The 15,452-nt window shown below is 33.0% G+C and overlaps 1 protein-coding gene across 1 annotated transcript in view; it reads left to right on the top strand.

The window, feature by feature from the left end:
* Positions 1-15,452, top strand: part of LOC150108973 (uncharacterized) — a 93,390-nt gene that overhangs the window by 11,247 nt on the left and 66,691 nt on the right. The window contains exon 2 of the mRNA XM_090404674.1: positions 417-783. Within this exon, the coding sequence (XP_090260800.1) occupies positions 480-783 (304 nt within the window). The 5' untranslated portion in view covers positions 417-479. The remainder of the gene's footprint in view (positions 1-416; positions 784-15,452) is intronic.

Below are 15,452 nucleotides of genomic sequence, written 5' to 3'. Positions count from 1 at the left end.
ATTGAAGTTATGCTAGCTAAAATCGAATTAAGAATTGAAGTTATTCTTAATAAATAATATTATGCGGAGTCTAACATTGCCTTATTTTAGAAACTCCGCAAATTTTAAAATATAAGATTCTACTGAAGTACTTTGTATTTTAAACTATGTCAGAGAATTCAAATTCCTGTCAGAAGGTGAAAAGGTTTTTCTTTTGTTTCTTGGGTTGAATTAATATTTACGATTTTAGCGTATCGTTGTGGACAATTTCGGATCGATATTGGCGGAATTTGTACTGGAATTCCGTAAATAGCTTCAGTTCGAAATATAAATCAGTGTAATTCATTTTCTAGTACAGCACAGCTGATTTTTCCCCCATCCCATTCCTTGCATCTTTTATCGCCCACAACATAATAAACTCCGTCCTTCTCTTGCAGCCAGAGGCCGTTGGAGGCCCAGAATGATCCAGTTTCCTCGAGCGTTCTATTATCTCTACTACTATGGTGACCTTTATATGCCTGTTCGTGTGCACCACCTTGATGTTCACCACCATCCATACCCTGTGCTTGTCATTCGCTCTCCTCTCCAACGATTGGGAATATCTCGCGTACCATCGTGATACAGTCGAAGAAACTGCTGCTGCAAAGAATCACACTTTACTTTGGATAGGGAAACACCTAGGGCGGATCGAGACAGCTTTTGCGATTAATGCTAGTCGTTACAATATCTCCGGGCCAACTCCGGGAATTATCTACCTAATAACAGCACATGGAGGAGTGAATTCTCTCTGCACCGATCAGACAGGTAAGAACTCTCTCTCTGTGTGTGTAAAAACGTATGAGATTCCCATATAAATTCGTTTTTTTTTTTATTGAAAATTCTGCTTGTATTTTTGTGCCCATGTGAAATATTCTATTTGCTTACATACCCGCTGTGCATTTTCTATGAAATGGTGAAAACTTTTTTTTCTTTACGTATAATGTTTCTTTTAATATCCTTTGGATTCAATAGTATTCCAAAAAATGCTGGGGCGACTGCTGAAAAAAAAATTGCGTTCATCTGCAGTATAGCTGATCTATGGTTAGAACTCTGTTGGTGGTCCATTACAATCGGATGATATAAATATAATTCCATTTATATGATGCCTTAAATTTGATTCGGAAAATGGGAATAAAAAGAAAAACTAGTGGATAATATGAAAAAGACAAATCATCCATTACTCTTCTAGATTTCATCAAACATTTTTCTCCTTTATAATAGCCCACTTATAAATTTCCTTTCGCCCTAGTTCAATACAGTCATACAATACAAAAACTGTTCTAGTCTATCGATCAATGATTATTCACAAGTATTACGTCTTTTTCACTTAAAAATTATCTTTTAAGATTTGTTTGTTCAACCAAGTAGAAATTAAGAAATTTTATATTGAACAAAAAAAAAAAAAAAAGAATGCTGGTCGATCTGTTCGAATTGCTTGTCACTAATGAGCACATACTGTTACGAAAGGATAAACTATTTCGATTGTAAAAAACAAACTATGTACGCTCCTTAGTGCCAATACGAAACTGTATGAAAAAAAAAAGAAAGAAAATGAGCATTTCCAAACGGAGTTCAGCACATTAATGTTGTAATCGAAATAACGACTTCGTTTTTTTTTACTCGCGATAATAAAGAGAACTAAAATTCTCGAGTTAAGGCTCAGCTGTTCTAGAGTACCGTAGGTCTCTAGAGTCGATTGCCTTTAGTCTATCTATTAACATTTGTAGCATCGATTCGTACGCCTTCAGTTGCAGTTGGTAAACACAATGAGTTCTGATAAAGACATGGAACAGTCCAGGTTGATTATGATGAACCGTCTTCGAATGTATAAATCCATCGACATGCCCTTCGTAAAAGTCCACTTTCATTTTAATGGCATATACATTAGCTACCCGTCATCATGTTCTTGTTTAATTTATTGCATAACTCATAAGCCTTACCTTTTCAATTGTTTGTTTTTTGAAAGGATATGTCCGATAATATTGGACGATTTCGATAAAGCTATGTCACAAAAGGATCGTGAATTTAATGGTCGCAAAATATTGTCAAAGAAAAGGTGAACTGATAAAAACAATGAAAATAACTAATAGAAAGAATTCTCTTATTGACACTCGTTCATCTTCCCCCCAAACAAAATTAAGGAAAGGTTTCGAAACTATAGTAATATAGGATAGACATAAACAATAAATGCGATTAACTGCAAACATATTCGTAGCTAACTAAGGATTACTTAACTAAAAGAAGAGGGAATCTAAAGCATTGGATGTGCTGCAAGCAAAATCCTATTGCTCTAACAGAAGTATGCAGGAAGATTCCAATTTCTGTAAGAAACTTAAATTCATACGTAATTCTATCAAGTTAGCTGGTTTTATAAACACAATCCCCAGGTAAATATTAATAAATGAATGCAAAATTCCGAATGGCATTCGGAACAGCTGGTTTTATCCTATTTTATGTTGCGTGTTCATATTGCAAATTACTGCAGTATATTATTGTTCGCAAATCAGAGTATAGAAATACTAAAACTTTAAACAACAGTCAAGTTCTTGCACGGATAGCATTGTTTACGTGTCTATAAAATATACTGTTCATACACCGCAAATTGTTGAACTTGTACGAATAAATGAGAACTTGCTGCTGTTGTTTCTACAGTGATTTCAAACGCAAATCTGAGTAATTCAAAATTTTCTCCCATGAGAAATAAAGGTGTGGTCCACATGCTTATATTTATGGCACTTTTGTGAGAGAAATGATGGTTTTTCATTTAGGAAATGAATGGGCAAACTATTTACTTTTCCCTACCTCAAGAAAAAAAAATGGAATTAACCTACTTAATCTTTACGCTGCTTTGAATTCGTTTATTAATATAGGCACCTTCTGAACTATGGGAAATAAATATAATAACTAAAATAAAGAACCAAAACGACTTCACTTCGGCGCTGCAAATTTATAAAAATTAAGTGGATATTAAATCCAGCATTATTTCAAAGCCGAATATAGAAACTGTAAAAGTTTCGTATGAAATTTGACCAGAGAGCTTACGGAAATGCATTCGCCGACATTAATTTTTATAAATATAATGAGATTTTTAATTCTAGTTAGGGTTATTTTTTTCGAATACTTCGGGTATTCTTGTTTAAATGACACACATTAACTTTAATATTTATTTTCTTTGAAATATTTGTTTGTTCCATTGCCTCTTTTTCAAATGAAAAAAGAAACATCACACGCTAATAAATTGTTTCAATTATTCCACGGTTTACTGTATGTGGGAAAATGCATTCAATGAGATCCTTAAAATGCCGCAAAATCAGCATTATAATAAGCTTAAACATATTCTTCAGTGACTTAAAAGCCAGCATCTTTGGTCATTTTAATGCTATAGACAGACCATGTAAAAACATGGTGAAAACATTGAAGATTTATCATGTGTGTGTTTTTCTCGTTCTGCTGCATCTCTGATCCTGGAGTAACAAAAAGATTAAATACACCATGAAGTTCCAATTGCTCTCCACGCATGTGAGCATCGCTCAACTACAACACTTCAAAATGCAGCACCCTCTGTTCTCCGTAGCTGACTGCCTTCACAGAACCAAAACATAAAAAGAATAAAGCAATTACAGATTTGCATAAGACTAATCCCCCTCATACTATCCCTATTTGCTTTCAAACTTGCACAGAAAATTGGTTTTCCGTCTCCAAGGAAATACAAACAGCGAGCAATCTTGTATTCATTTAAATATGGCAATCTCGGCTGTCTAGTTGTATTTTAGATGCCAGGGAGAGAAAAAAAGGAAGACGGCAATCCAAGTAATTTTCTTAGCAAAAGATTAAGATTATTCCCCAAGGCAATACGAAGTTAGTAGTTTAAATACAAACTTAGATTTGTTGATCATTCAATGGGACTAAATAGGTTGCATGTTCTTTTTTCGGAAATAATGTGTTTATTATTTTCTTTACATAAATCGTTTTTCTACAAAGATAATATTTTGCATTTTTTCTTTGCTTACTTTATGAGAGGATGGAAAAAATTAAGCTTGTTTAAAAAGAATACCTTAATAATGTAAAAGGACGAAAAGATTTCAAAACGTAATCTTGTAGATGCCCAAATATCGCATAATTTCCACTGCAAAATAACACCTCAACTCAATGGCGACGAAACTATGATTATTTTACCAAGTAAGCAAAATTCGTTCCCATAGTAACATGCAAGCATTACGTCATATTGTTTTACTTGTCAAACAAATGTGTTTTGCTATATGAAGAGATGAAGCAAAAACTGTTCTCTGAGTTATGCGCGTTATATAAACTAAACATTTATTTTCTGAGCTGTTGTCGCCTTGTGTTGAAATTAATGATGCTCGCTCAACACATCCTTAAAATTGCAATATTTGTCGGTCGACGCTGCCTCAGAATATTGCAGTTTTCAATGATCGCATGCATAATTCTCAGTGGTACTAACTCGCTGCCTTCCTCGTGTGCTAATGAGGACATTAAACAGCAACAAACAGAATGATGAATCGCACAACTCATGACTTTTTTTTCGATCTCTTTTTCTTTCGATCTCTCCGCAGTTACTGAAAATATGAAAATACAAGTAATCGTTCAAATTTCAAATCCTCTAGCTCGTCATCATTACATGTGTTTCTTATCAATGTTGCCTTCAGATTTTTATTTATTTTTTCTATCACTTTTTTTCGAGACACCTTTTCAACGATGTATTTTCTTTTTCAAATATGACACTATTTGGGAAACCCAAGAGAAATCACCGATCGAAAATGTACCGTTGTTCGATCTGCCTCATTACCATCGCTTATAATTAATTCTCTCCCTATAAATCATCTCTTCCATTTAAGCCTGGAGAAATTAGCAGAGTTGGCATCATTACTAATCTGCTACCACATTAAGGAACAGTCCTTTCTGGTGCTGTCACAAAATAGTATCTTAGAAATGAATTTGAATCCCACCATGAAAAACCTTGGTGTAGAGTAGTGTAAAAATAAATGTGCAGCTAATTTTAGTATCTATTATGATGTACGTTAACAGAAAAAAAAGGAATGAAATCACTATTTGTTCAAATTATCTAAAAACGAGTGGAAATTATTTAAAATTAAGTGCGAAATAACTAAGGTTATGACGTCAGTGCGTTGTATCTGTCAGTTACGTCTGTTCTTTGAAAGAATTTGTTTCGAGGGATAAACTCCTTCCACTTCCGTATGAGACCGACTGTTATCTTTAATTGATGTCTTTATAACAGTTGGCAGGGTTCTCTTAAAAATACTGCCTCTGAAACAATTCTCCATCTTCCGTATCACTCTTATCTACAAATCAATCCTAAGCACTTGGGATTTTGAATTTGAGGAGAAACATTAAGAACCTGAATAAAATATGACTGAGTAAGTGACACGTGTAGTATGTCTCTCATTCTTTCAAATGAATCAGAACAAGTAAGTGTTCTGTTTCGCTTTTACTTGTCTTTCTCATCTATCTACGATGCAAGAATTAGATTAAAAAAAAAGTTTTAGAAACTTAAATTCAAATGAATTAAAAAATCACTATCAGTATGCTAGAATCCTAAAATTCATTTATCCTAATGTTTATAAATGTATCAATGGTAGCTTCTGTTAATTTATTGAAGAGCCTTCTTAATTATGCATGCTTGCTTAATTCCTAATGATCTCCTGTAGAGTTTGGTATGCGAACGCGACCAGATGAAAGTCGGATTACATTAAAAGAGAAAAAAGTAGGTTGTTAATTATTTATAAGACTTTAAAAAAAAAAAAAAAAACGCACTATTTAGAAGGGAGAAAAAATTGCAGAATGCGACGCATGTTGTGACTAACACTAACTTGCAGAAGCCGGACACGACGATAATGATGATTGTAAAGACCGAATTTCTTTACAGCCATTTTTATATACAGTGTGTGTGTGTGTGTGTGTGTGTGTGTGTGTGTGTGTGTGAGCGCGCACATACACACACATGCTTTTTTGTAATGTATATTTAAAAAACTTTTCATTATTGACTTTAAATTATATAAATTATTAAATTAAATTTATTAATGAAAACATTATAAACTTTTATTCGTATAAAATGTGCTTTGTTTAAAGTAACTGTAGCATATTATCGTGTATAGCTCTTGAGACATTGTTATTGAACCGTATTATACAAAACTATAATCAAGCGATCAATAACAAGGGGAAGGCATTCGGAATGAACTAAATATTAATTATATTAAAAAAGTAACATTGTAGGCCTCCTATAAGACACTGTCGGTTGATACGACTTAAAAACGACAATTTTTTAAATAAATTATACAATAGGAAAGAAGACTTTGGATTGAAAATATCTCGCGCCGAACATTTTTGTCTCGGCAAGAAAAACCCGAGTTTCTGGGAAATTTACAACTAAAAACTTGAATCCAATGCATGCCACGAAATGTTCGAGTCGCATCTTCTTTTCTAACACAGCACTTCATATACTTGTATTTAAAAATAAAACAAAATCAATGCCTCGTTTGTTTTCCAAGTAATTCTCTCTTACAAATGTCAATACTTTCTCTTAGATAGGGTTGTAATTGAAACCCGCCCTATTGAAAGAAAACGTTAATATCCACACGACTCATGTGTCATCGTCTCAAAGCTAATTATGTGCGCCCATTTTAATTCGGGCTTCGTCGTAAAGGAGCTTCTGGTGATGCTGTCGTGAGTAGAAGCAATTCGTCAAGGAAAAGAAACTTAGTCACCTGACACACCTCCTGTCATGGATCGAAGGGGAAGATTCGCAAACATCAATTTGACCCACACAAATACCATCTCAGGGAATGGGCTAAACCATCGCGTCAAAAACCTCTGCAAAATTAGTCGATTTTTCTTTATAAAAAAATTCTAAACTGTGAATAGATCACTCATCTTTCTAAATTAAAAACGGTCGTAGAAAGAAAATCGGATGTGTGTATCGTGTGTTTTAATCATTATAATAAATGTTTATGACTCAGGAAGAGGTTTATGTTATAAAACTCCGTTTCCGTTCATGAGACTTTAAAGGTCTAATGCATAAATCAAAATAGAAACTTTCCCATTCTTGCATTCGTGCATAAGTCGCCCATTTTGTTTTTTTCTTTTTCCCAAATAAACAATATAAAAAAAATCCCTTTTAATTTTCTATTTTATTTCTGTCAAATATAATCATAAATGTAATTTTCAAAAGGACATTCTGGGAATTATAAATTGGCTATTTCACACAAAAACTGAATTTTGTAAAATATATGAAAAGATCTCCAATAAAGAATAAATAAAAATAAAAATAGTTGTTCAATCTCTAAGCGACTTAAGCAATACCAACAAAAAACAAATAGCATATGCTTCTCTATGTAGCTTGCCATTATTTATGATGCTTGTTGAAAAGAAAACGCCTAATAAAAATTTTGATGAAATGTTAATAGATTGTAAAACTTCATAGGTACCGCAGATAGCATGGTTTCGACAAACTTAGTATTTCTTGTGGTTTCTTCTTGTATGAATACTAATCATCGCAGTATAAAGACGTTCTCTACCTTTTAAGTCATTTTTTTATGAATAACTGTAAACAACGCCTTGCAATAAGGAACAGGTCGTAAAGTTTTATTATAGTTGTAGCAATTAAAAGAGGTGTTGTAACACACGTTTGTATGCTGTCATAATTAAAGTACGAGCCCTAGATTAAAATGCAGTATTTTGTCCATAAAAATCTTCCCTTTGTCTGTGACACTTACTTTCATTATTTTATGAATCTTTCTTATGGGACACGATGCTCAAAGTAAAATTAACATTATCAGACACACACATGCACACTGTCCTCATTCGAGATGGTCATGATTCAAATGGTGTTAAAATGTGACATTTACAAAAGATTGTAAAAAGACCTTGTGAATTCACCGTGTCAATTAGAGGCTAGAACTGAAGTTTTGTGATACCTCATGACTACATCATAGAGATGTCACAAAAATACTTACTGAAGCACTTTTATCACTATAAAATAACTCATTTTTCATCATTTAGAAGATTAATTTCTTCTTAGTTTATAGGAAGATAGGAGTAACCCACACTTTGCCAATACCCTCATTACGTATTCGTATAGAATACGACTTATAGTAACATTTTGTGCCTTTAAGTAAAAGAAATAAGATTTAAAGTCAGATTACTGAGGGTAGTTATTCACATTTGAGGTCTCTGGATGTAAAACAAATGGCAAGATCGCGGATGCCCTTTCACACAGGATTAGTAAGAATTCTATGGTGGAAATCGAACCCATAGGCTATTGTTTGAAGAGCCAGTAAGCTATCGACTTAATTAACCTGGCTGGTGATCGTTATAATGATTTAGTCTAAAAATATTTCATCTCTTTGAATAAAAGTAATCAACAACTTCTAAAACCTTCTGCTTTTCATTGTGATAAACATAACTGAGTCCAAAATAAATATGTTGTTCACGTAAAGGCGAAATGAAGTCCACCGTCATGGTTAATTTTGCTTTCATGCAGTCTGTTAACAATAAACTGCGTGAAAACAAACGTAGAGAACCTTTTATCGTTTAACATCAGACTCTTGAATGTTCTAAGCTTCTGTTATGAACCTCAATCGAAGCCCTAGTACAATTTACTGCACAATATGGATTAATTGAGACAAGATATATACTTAAAACTTGAATCACTCCTGATCTTATCAGCAATACAGCGCTGTACTAATGAAGGCTTCTCTAATACCATCTCAAAGCAAATTAACCAACAGAATAGATTTACAACAGAAACTGATTACTGTGCCATTATGAATTACATACTACAGAGTTAAATCTTACTAAATTATCATACGAACTGGGATGAGTTTGTGCGGGAGAAGACTGCTTTAAATCAACTCATTTGAATGTTCAGCTTCATGCTGATTATGTATGTAAATCAGTTCTGTCGATAGCGTGTTAGTTTAAGTACTACTGTTAGCATACTTCTCTTTGCACTGTCTTAATTAGCTGACTATCATCGTACGTCCTTATCTAAGGATCTACACTAAATGGTAAAAAGAATTTGCTCTTTTTGTTAAAGACTAATTAGTGCTATGATAATAGCTTCCATTTTCGCATAAACATTAATATATTAAAGTAAAATAACACATGTAAATTTGACCATTGCAAATTTTATACATTCACACCTGCTCGGGGTGTGATGTACTGCATAAGTTGTTGGCCAGAATTCAGAAGTTGGTGAAAGTAGGCCACACAAAAACGGACATTATTGCAAGGAACACATAACGGACACACATGGTTAAAGTATTGCAACTGGAGATACTAATGAAAATTAGGTGATTTCTGTTTCCTCTTTAATGCCATGGCTTAATCCCCGGAGTGTGAAAGAGCAAGTTACCAGAAACGGCTTTGGCCACATGCCAAACTTCGGTCGATAACTCTCTCTCTCTCTCTCTCTCTCTCTTCAGAGGTATGTTATGGGATCATTCTATTTGCAATAAAGTCGTCACTGGTCTTTTTTAAGCCAACACAAAATTAAATGACTGCGTGAAAATGCATCTTTCTTTGAAATGCATGCAAAACAAGAAAAAAAAATTCGAGTAGTTTGCATTATTTACTTAATATGTTCTCATTTCTCTTTCTCGTGTCTCTCTCTGAGCGAGAAATATTTAATAAACCTGCTATTGAACTCAAAAAAAAAAAAAAAAACAAAGTCAACTAAATTATTATTCGCCTCATTAATTAAAGATAAGTGAAATTCGTAAAGAAGACTCAAAGATTAAATGCTAGAATCTAACTTCTGCGTAAGGACTTAAAAAAAATCTTATACCAGAAAATAATTTAATTTATAAATAAGGGATCTGATTTAAAATATCCTGGATATAATTCCGTAGACCAGGATACATTATATGACACAGTATGACCTTTGCTTTTCTTGCGCTAATAAATTCTAATGAACCAGCCAACTAAATATTTATTATGCTTATCCTTATAATTAGATTAAATACATTTTCAGCCCTACCTTGGACTATTAAAGTCCTCGATATCTAAAAAAGTGTTACAAACGGTTTTAGCAATGGCAAATCATAGCCGAAAGTGTTAAGTGTCGCATTGAACGTATCTCATGAAATATTTGCAGCTATTAAGTACCATGGACTGCATCATGTATCCTATTTTGTTTTCGCTACTCAATTTTTTCCCACTGCGGTGCAAACACCTATCTCATGGTGTTTAGAATATTTATTATTCTATCAGAGTGAAACATGCTAACACGTAATGTTTACTGCTTCCACTATTCAGACAAACTGTGCAAAATATGAAATAATTCCATGGACATAAGTTTATTTAAAATTATTCTGGCCAAAATGCGATTTCAGTAAAGTTGTTTTATGCCGTAATTATTGTAATGTAATTCACGGTAGAAAAAAAAAAGATCGGCTCAAAAACAGGTCTTGAGCCACTAGAACTGTGTTAGAGATTCTAAATATGAAGAAAAAAATGCAGGTACAGAATTACTGTTACTGTTTGGAATCCCAGCATTTGACTAAGTGTATCCATTAACTCCAACTATTAAGTAATGTGATGATACATATACGAAAATATTTTGTTTTATAACTGATAACAAATATGAGAATAGAAAATATACACTTATTCTAGCGAAATAGTCATATTTAAAAGGAAAATACAGTTGGTATTCTATAAATGATTCATTATTAACGGAACAATTTATTTAGCTGTCATTAAACGAAAAATTAAAAGTGCTTTACAAAAATGAAAATTCTGAAAGCATTGCATACTTGCAGAATTCTAACTGCAAATATATTTCTAAAACTTCTTCTGAATCCAATACTTTCTTGAAAAAGTTTATTTTGAAGAAACAGTATAAATAACAATGCTGGCATTATGTAAATTCTTTCGTGATAGTCCGATACATTAAAAAAAACAGTGGAATTGAGTTAATACAAAAATAACCCAAAGCCCACTCGATTCCAAAAAATGGTGACGAAATCAATACACTTATTATTGTCCGCTTTCTAGAAGGAATTCTGCCACTTATTTCCGAAAAAAAAAAAGAAAGTATTGCGAAAAAGGAAAGAAGTCCATAACATCAAGAAAGCAAGTCTAGAAATAAATTCCCATTCATAAAGTGTCTGTCCTACCAATCTGCTAAGAGCTTTATTTGACTCGAAGTGAATTCAGCCGTAAGATATAGAAAGAGTACGTCGAGAATACAAAAACGGCACTGGTGGCAAAATAGAGATCGATATTTTCGAAGATCTGGAAATGATCCAAGGTGCTAGTTCTCAACACTGCAGCAGAACATTAAGGTAATAGACAGTGATGGACGACAGAAACCAGAAATTAATCTCAAAAGTAGGAGGTGAAAGCGAAGTGAATGATGATACAGGCCTTATAAAGAAGTTAGGCTTTACTTCCCAAGGAGAATTAGAAATAAAACAAAATTAATCACTAGGATGTAAAAATATCTTGTTTAAGATGACTTGGTATGACACATCCACTCAAAACAACGACAGCTAAAATCTCACTTTTTAAAAAAAATAAGTAAACGTGCATTTTACGGATAATCTTAAAATAATTAATAGAGGACATACTTTATATAGTGGAATTTAACGGTGATTAATGATATGTTTCTAACGTATGCTGTTATTATTAGATTACAATAATGACCACATTTAGTTTCGTAGGGAACTCCTACAAGCTGTCATAAAGTTGGAGATTTTTATAACATGGCAAATGTCACTAAACTAAGGACAAAAGATCGATAGAAATATTTTAGGATTTTGAAGTAACATAAAAAAATCTCATCGGCATTGTGCGCTAGGTAAAGATCCTACAAGACGTTTTAATTAAATTCATAGTGACATATTAACGCAGCCAAACAAATTTCAAAAACCTGACATCTAATCAATTCACCATCTACTGCAATTGTTGCTATAAAGCCATGTATCCAATCTACAAGGTAAGCATAAACAAAGATCTTTGAGGATACATCTAACCTCTATGGTGCGTAGATTCATGAAATTATGTACTCATCTCTGAATAATTATTGAGGTTGTCTGCGATTTAAATCTCGGATTGGCAGCATAAAAGTCTATGCAATATTCTTTAGAATACCTCTGCATTATCATTCATAAATACAATAAGACACTGCATTCCACCTCATACAAGATTCGCGACAGAAGGAGTTCACCTGATTAACAAATTCAAATTACTGCATATAAACAGTCAAATATTAGCCGCATTTCATCAAATATATCGTATTACCAAATCATCACACCTTCATTAAGAACACCTCCAATAAAACATTTGGAAGAATGATATATTACCCTTGATTATAAAGATTTGAGTTTGAATCCAATCGAGAATACTAAACACTCTTACCTAGACTTTTCCAAACCAAGGATGAATTAACTGCTCATCGACAGTTGTGGGACAATTTTCTGTCTAGAAACTATTGTTTTTTCAATCCTACGAATTAAGCAACCTAGCCCTAAATACACGTAGATGATAAATCATAGTAGGACCGAGTCATCATGTCATGATGTTTGCATGTCGTGAAATGAATTTCTATTCGTGTATACCGTGACCAATCATAACCAACAATAACTTTAATATTCCTTCCAAAAATAGAATTATTATTATATTGTGATAATTTTGTACTAATTATCATGATTTATATTGAAATTTTCTAAGGACTCTTGATTTCAGGAGAGACTTCCTTCCTACTGATCGTTAGGATGGAACACTCTCCTGGAGTCAAAGACTCGTCTAGGGAGAGAAAAGTTTATATCATTAACAATTAGATAAATTATATAAGAAATATACATTACATTACAATGTGAAATAAGTATACATATATTACAAAAGTCTACAGACTTACGGAAAATCTCTCCTGCCTGTAACATATCATACTGAATCTTAAACTCATTCACACTCTTAGCATTCACAAAATATTCTGGCAAAGCATATGTGGAGAGCACCACTCTACACATAAAAAAATACTTCTCACCCTCTTATTCACCACTTCCTTACGCAATTTCCAGGGATGGCCGCCTCTAATTTTCGCCCCTTCCTTATTTTCGACATTCTGAAAAATCTCTCGTATCCATCCGGTAAATACTCTCATGAGCTTAAACGTCTGAATCATCCGCAAACAATATCTCCTTAAATTTCAGTGACAATGTCATTGATATAAAGGTTGAAAAGTAGTGGTTCCAGCACATCTCTGTGGAACTCCACTAGTAACTTTCCTTTTCCCCGATAATTTACTCTCCATACACAACCCTTTGATATCTATCAGACAACCAAATGACAATCCACTCCACCAAATTAATGTACAAACATTGCAGCTTAAATATCAGTTTATCGTGTGATACCCTATCAAATGCCTTTGCCAAATCTAAAACAAAATATTACAGTGTATGCATTTCCCTTATTAGCTACTTTTATCATAAATACTAACGGAATTACTGAAACAAGAACGCCCCTTAACAAATCCGTGCTGACCGTGCATATATTATTTTCATCTGCTCAGTTTGCATACGAGCTCTTATCATATCGAATAATTTCTAAAATTCCCGAAAGTACAGCAATATCTTTTGCAGTAGTAGAGTTTTGTACACGAATATGTTATTTAAAACTTAATTTAAAAATGTTGCATTGGGATTCGATAAGAAAACCAACTATGTTTGTCTGAGGTCCCAGGACTATCCATCAAATTTAATTCATAATGACGGAAACGATATAACATGATCACAACCATCCTGGAAGCATTTTTACTATCACAATAAACATGATATGTTGCAGGAAATATCAGCGGTGATGACAGAGTAAATTCCTGGTTGGTTTTCCCTTTTGACGGTACTAGAATATGCCGATATGCAGAAGCCAGTAGTCTGCTTCCCTACTGGATGTGGGGAGGGGTGAGAAAGTAACGGTTGTTCCAAAATTATCATGCAAACTTGCACAGACTGTTATGTCTCTTAGGAATTCTGTGACATTACTCACAATTATCGATTTAGGTTATATCTGAATGCACCAGCGACAAAGTACTTGATTGCTTCCTGCTAACGATATCCCAAAATATGAATGTTTTATGTAAATATGCATCCATTATAATTATGCAACAGAACCATTCGAAACTAAAGCATGACATTGGTCTGTATATTTTGATTATGAATCTGAGTACTAATTAATTTTCTTAATTGTCGTAAAAGATGTGACGGACTGGATTAGATCAAAACACTAAAAGCTATATCAAACTTTTGATTTCTAATCCCACAAGTTTTAAATATGATTTTAAATTATATGAATATATAATTATCGAATTTGTTAACTAATAAATACACAATTTCGCAAATCATTAACTTCCTTGTAAACATTTGTTATTGAAATATTTATGTATTTCAAAATATTGCATTATATAACGAGGACAAGCAGATTTCAGTTGAAGAACGATACATTAATAATGATATTGCTAATATATCTGTCGTGTGTAACAATCATCGAGTTAAATTTTTTAAAAATTAATCCTTAATGAAAACTAGCTGGTCTGTCCATTAATTTTTCAAACTAAATTAAATCTGCTTTCTGCCTCATCGAATAACACCCTATAGTCATTTTTCTGAACCTGTCAGGTAATTTCTCAACGCATTGTATATGGCAGGATAATCCCATTACTTAGTTTTCAGTGTGAAAGCTCTTTGCAATACAAGCGATCACAGCGCACCCTCTTTGGAAAGTGAAATAAGATTTTAGAAGCGTTAATTAAAAACCGAATTAAAAAAAAAGTTGAGTATTTTAATGAACTTTTAAGCACATTTTTCAAATCTACATATTGCTGTTATGCTGATTTACTAAGGAGTGTATGTGCAAAAGATTCTGTATCCAGTATAAAACTGCCGATAAAGGTGTTTTGGGGGTTCAATTATTAGTTGCAGCAAAAATAGTAAAATACACGATTCTGAGAGGAAAGGAAAGAGAATGCCCTTTTTTTTTAAAAGCAAAACTTCAACGCAGCACATTACATATCGCAAGACAGAAGGGAGATCTTTAATACAAACAATTGTAAAGGAAACCGGCATTATAATCTCCAAAACTAGAAGCTAATAAAGAGAAAATCGGATGATATAACTTGTTACAGGTGATATTGGTATATCTGAACAAGGAGTTAACGTGATTAAGCTGACAACTTCTTTAATAGAATCATTTAATCGCAATGAATGAATCCCACAAAAGGCAAGATTTATATTAAAATAATCAAGAACCATTTGATGTGCGCCAGACAAAAATGTAACGAGAAAGGATTTGTATTTATTAAATCTTATTAAACATTTTAAAATTTAAATTAAAAAATATATATCCAATGACAGTAGAGAAGCAGACGAAATCAGGTTGGACGTGAATCATCTAATTAGATT

This window comes from Typopeltis vanoorti, chromosome 2 (assembly GCF_054136105.1).
Source record: "Typopeltis vanoorti isolate ZY-2024b chromosome 2, IOZ_Tvanoo_1.0, whole genome shotgun sequence".
Taxonomy (NCBI): Eukaryota; Metazoa; Arthropoda; class Arachnida; order Uropygi; family Thelyphonidae; genus Typopeltis; species Typopeltis vanoorti.
The sequence above is the reverse complement of the archived record's forward strand: the minus strand, read 5'-3'. Positions and strand labels throughout refer to the sequence as shown.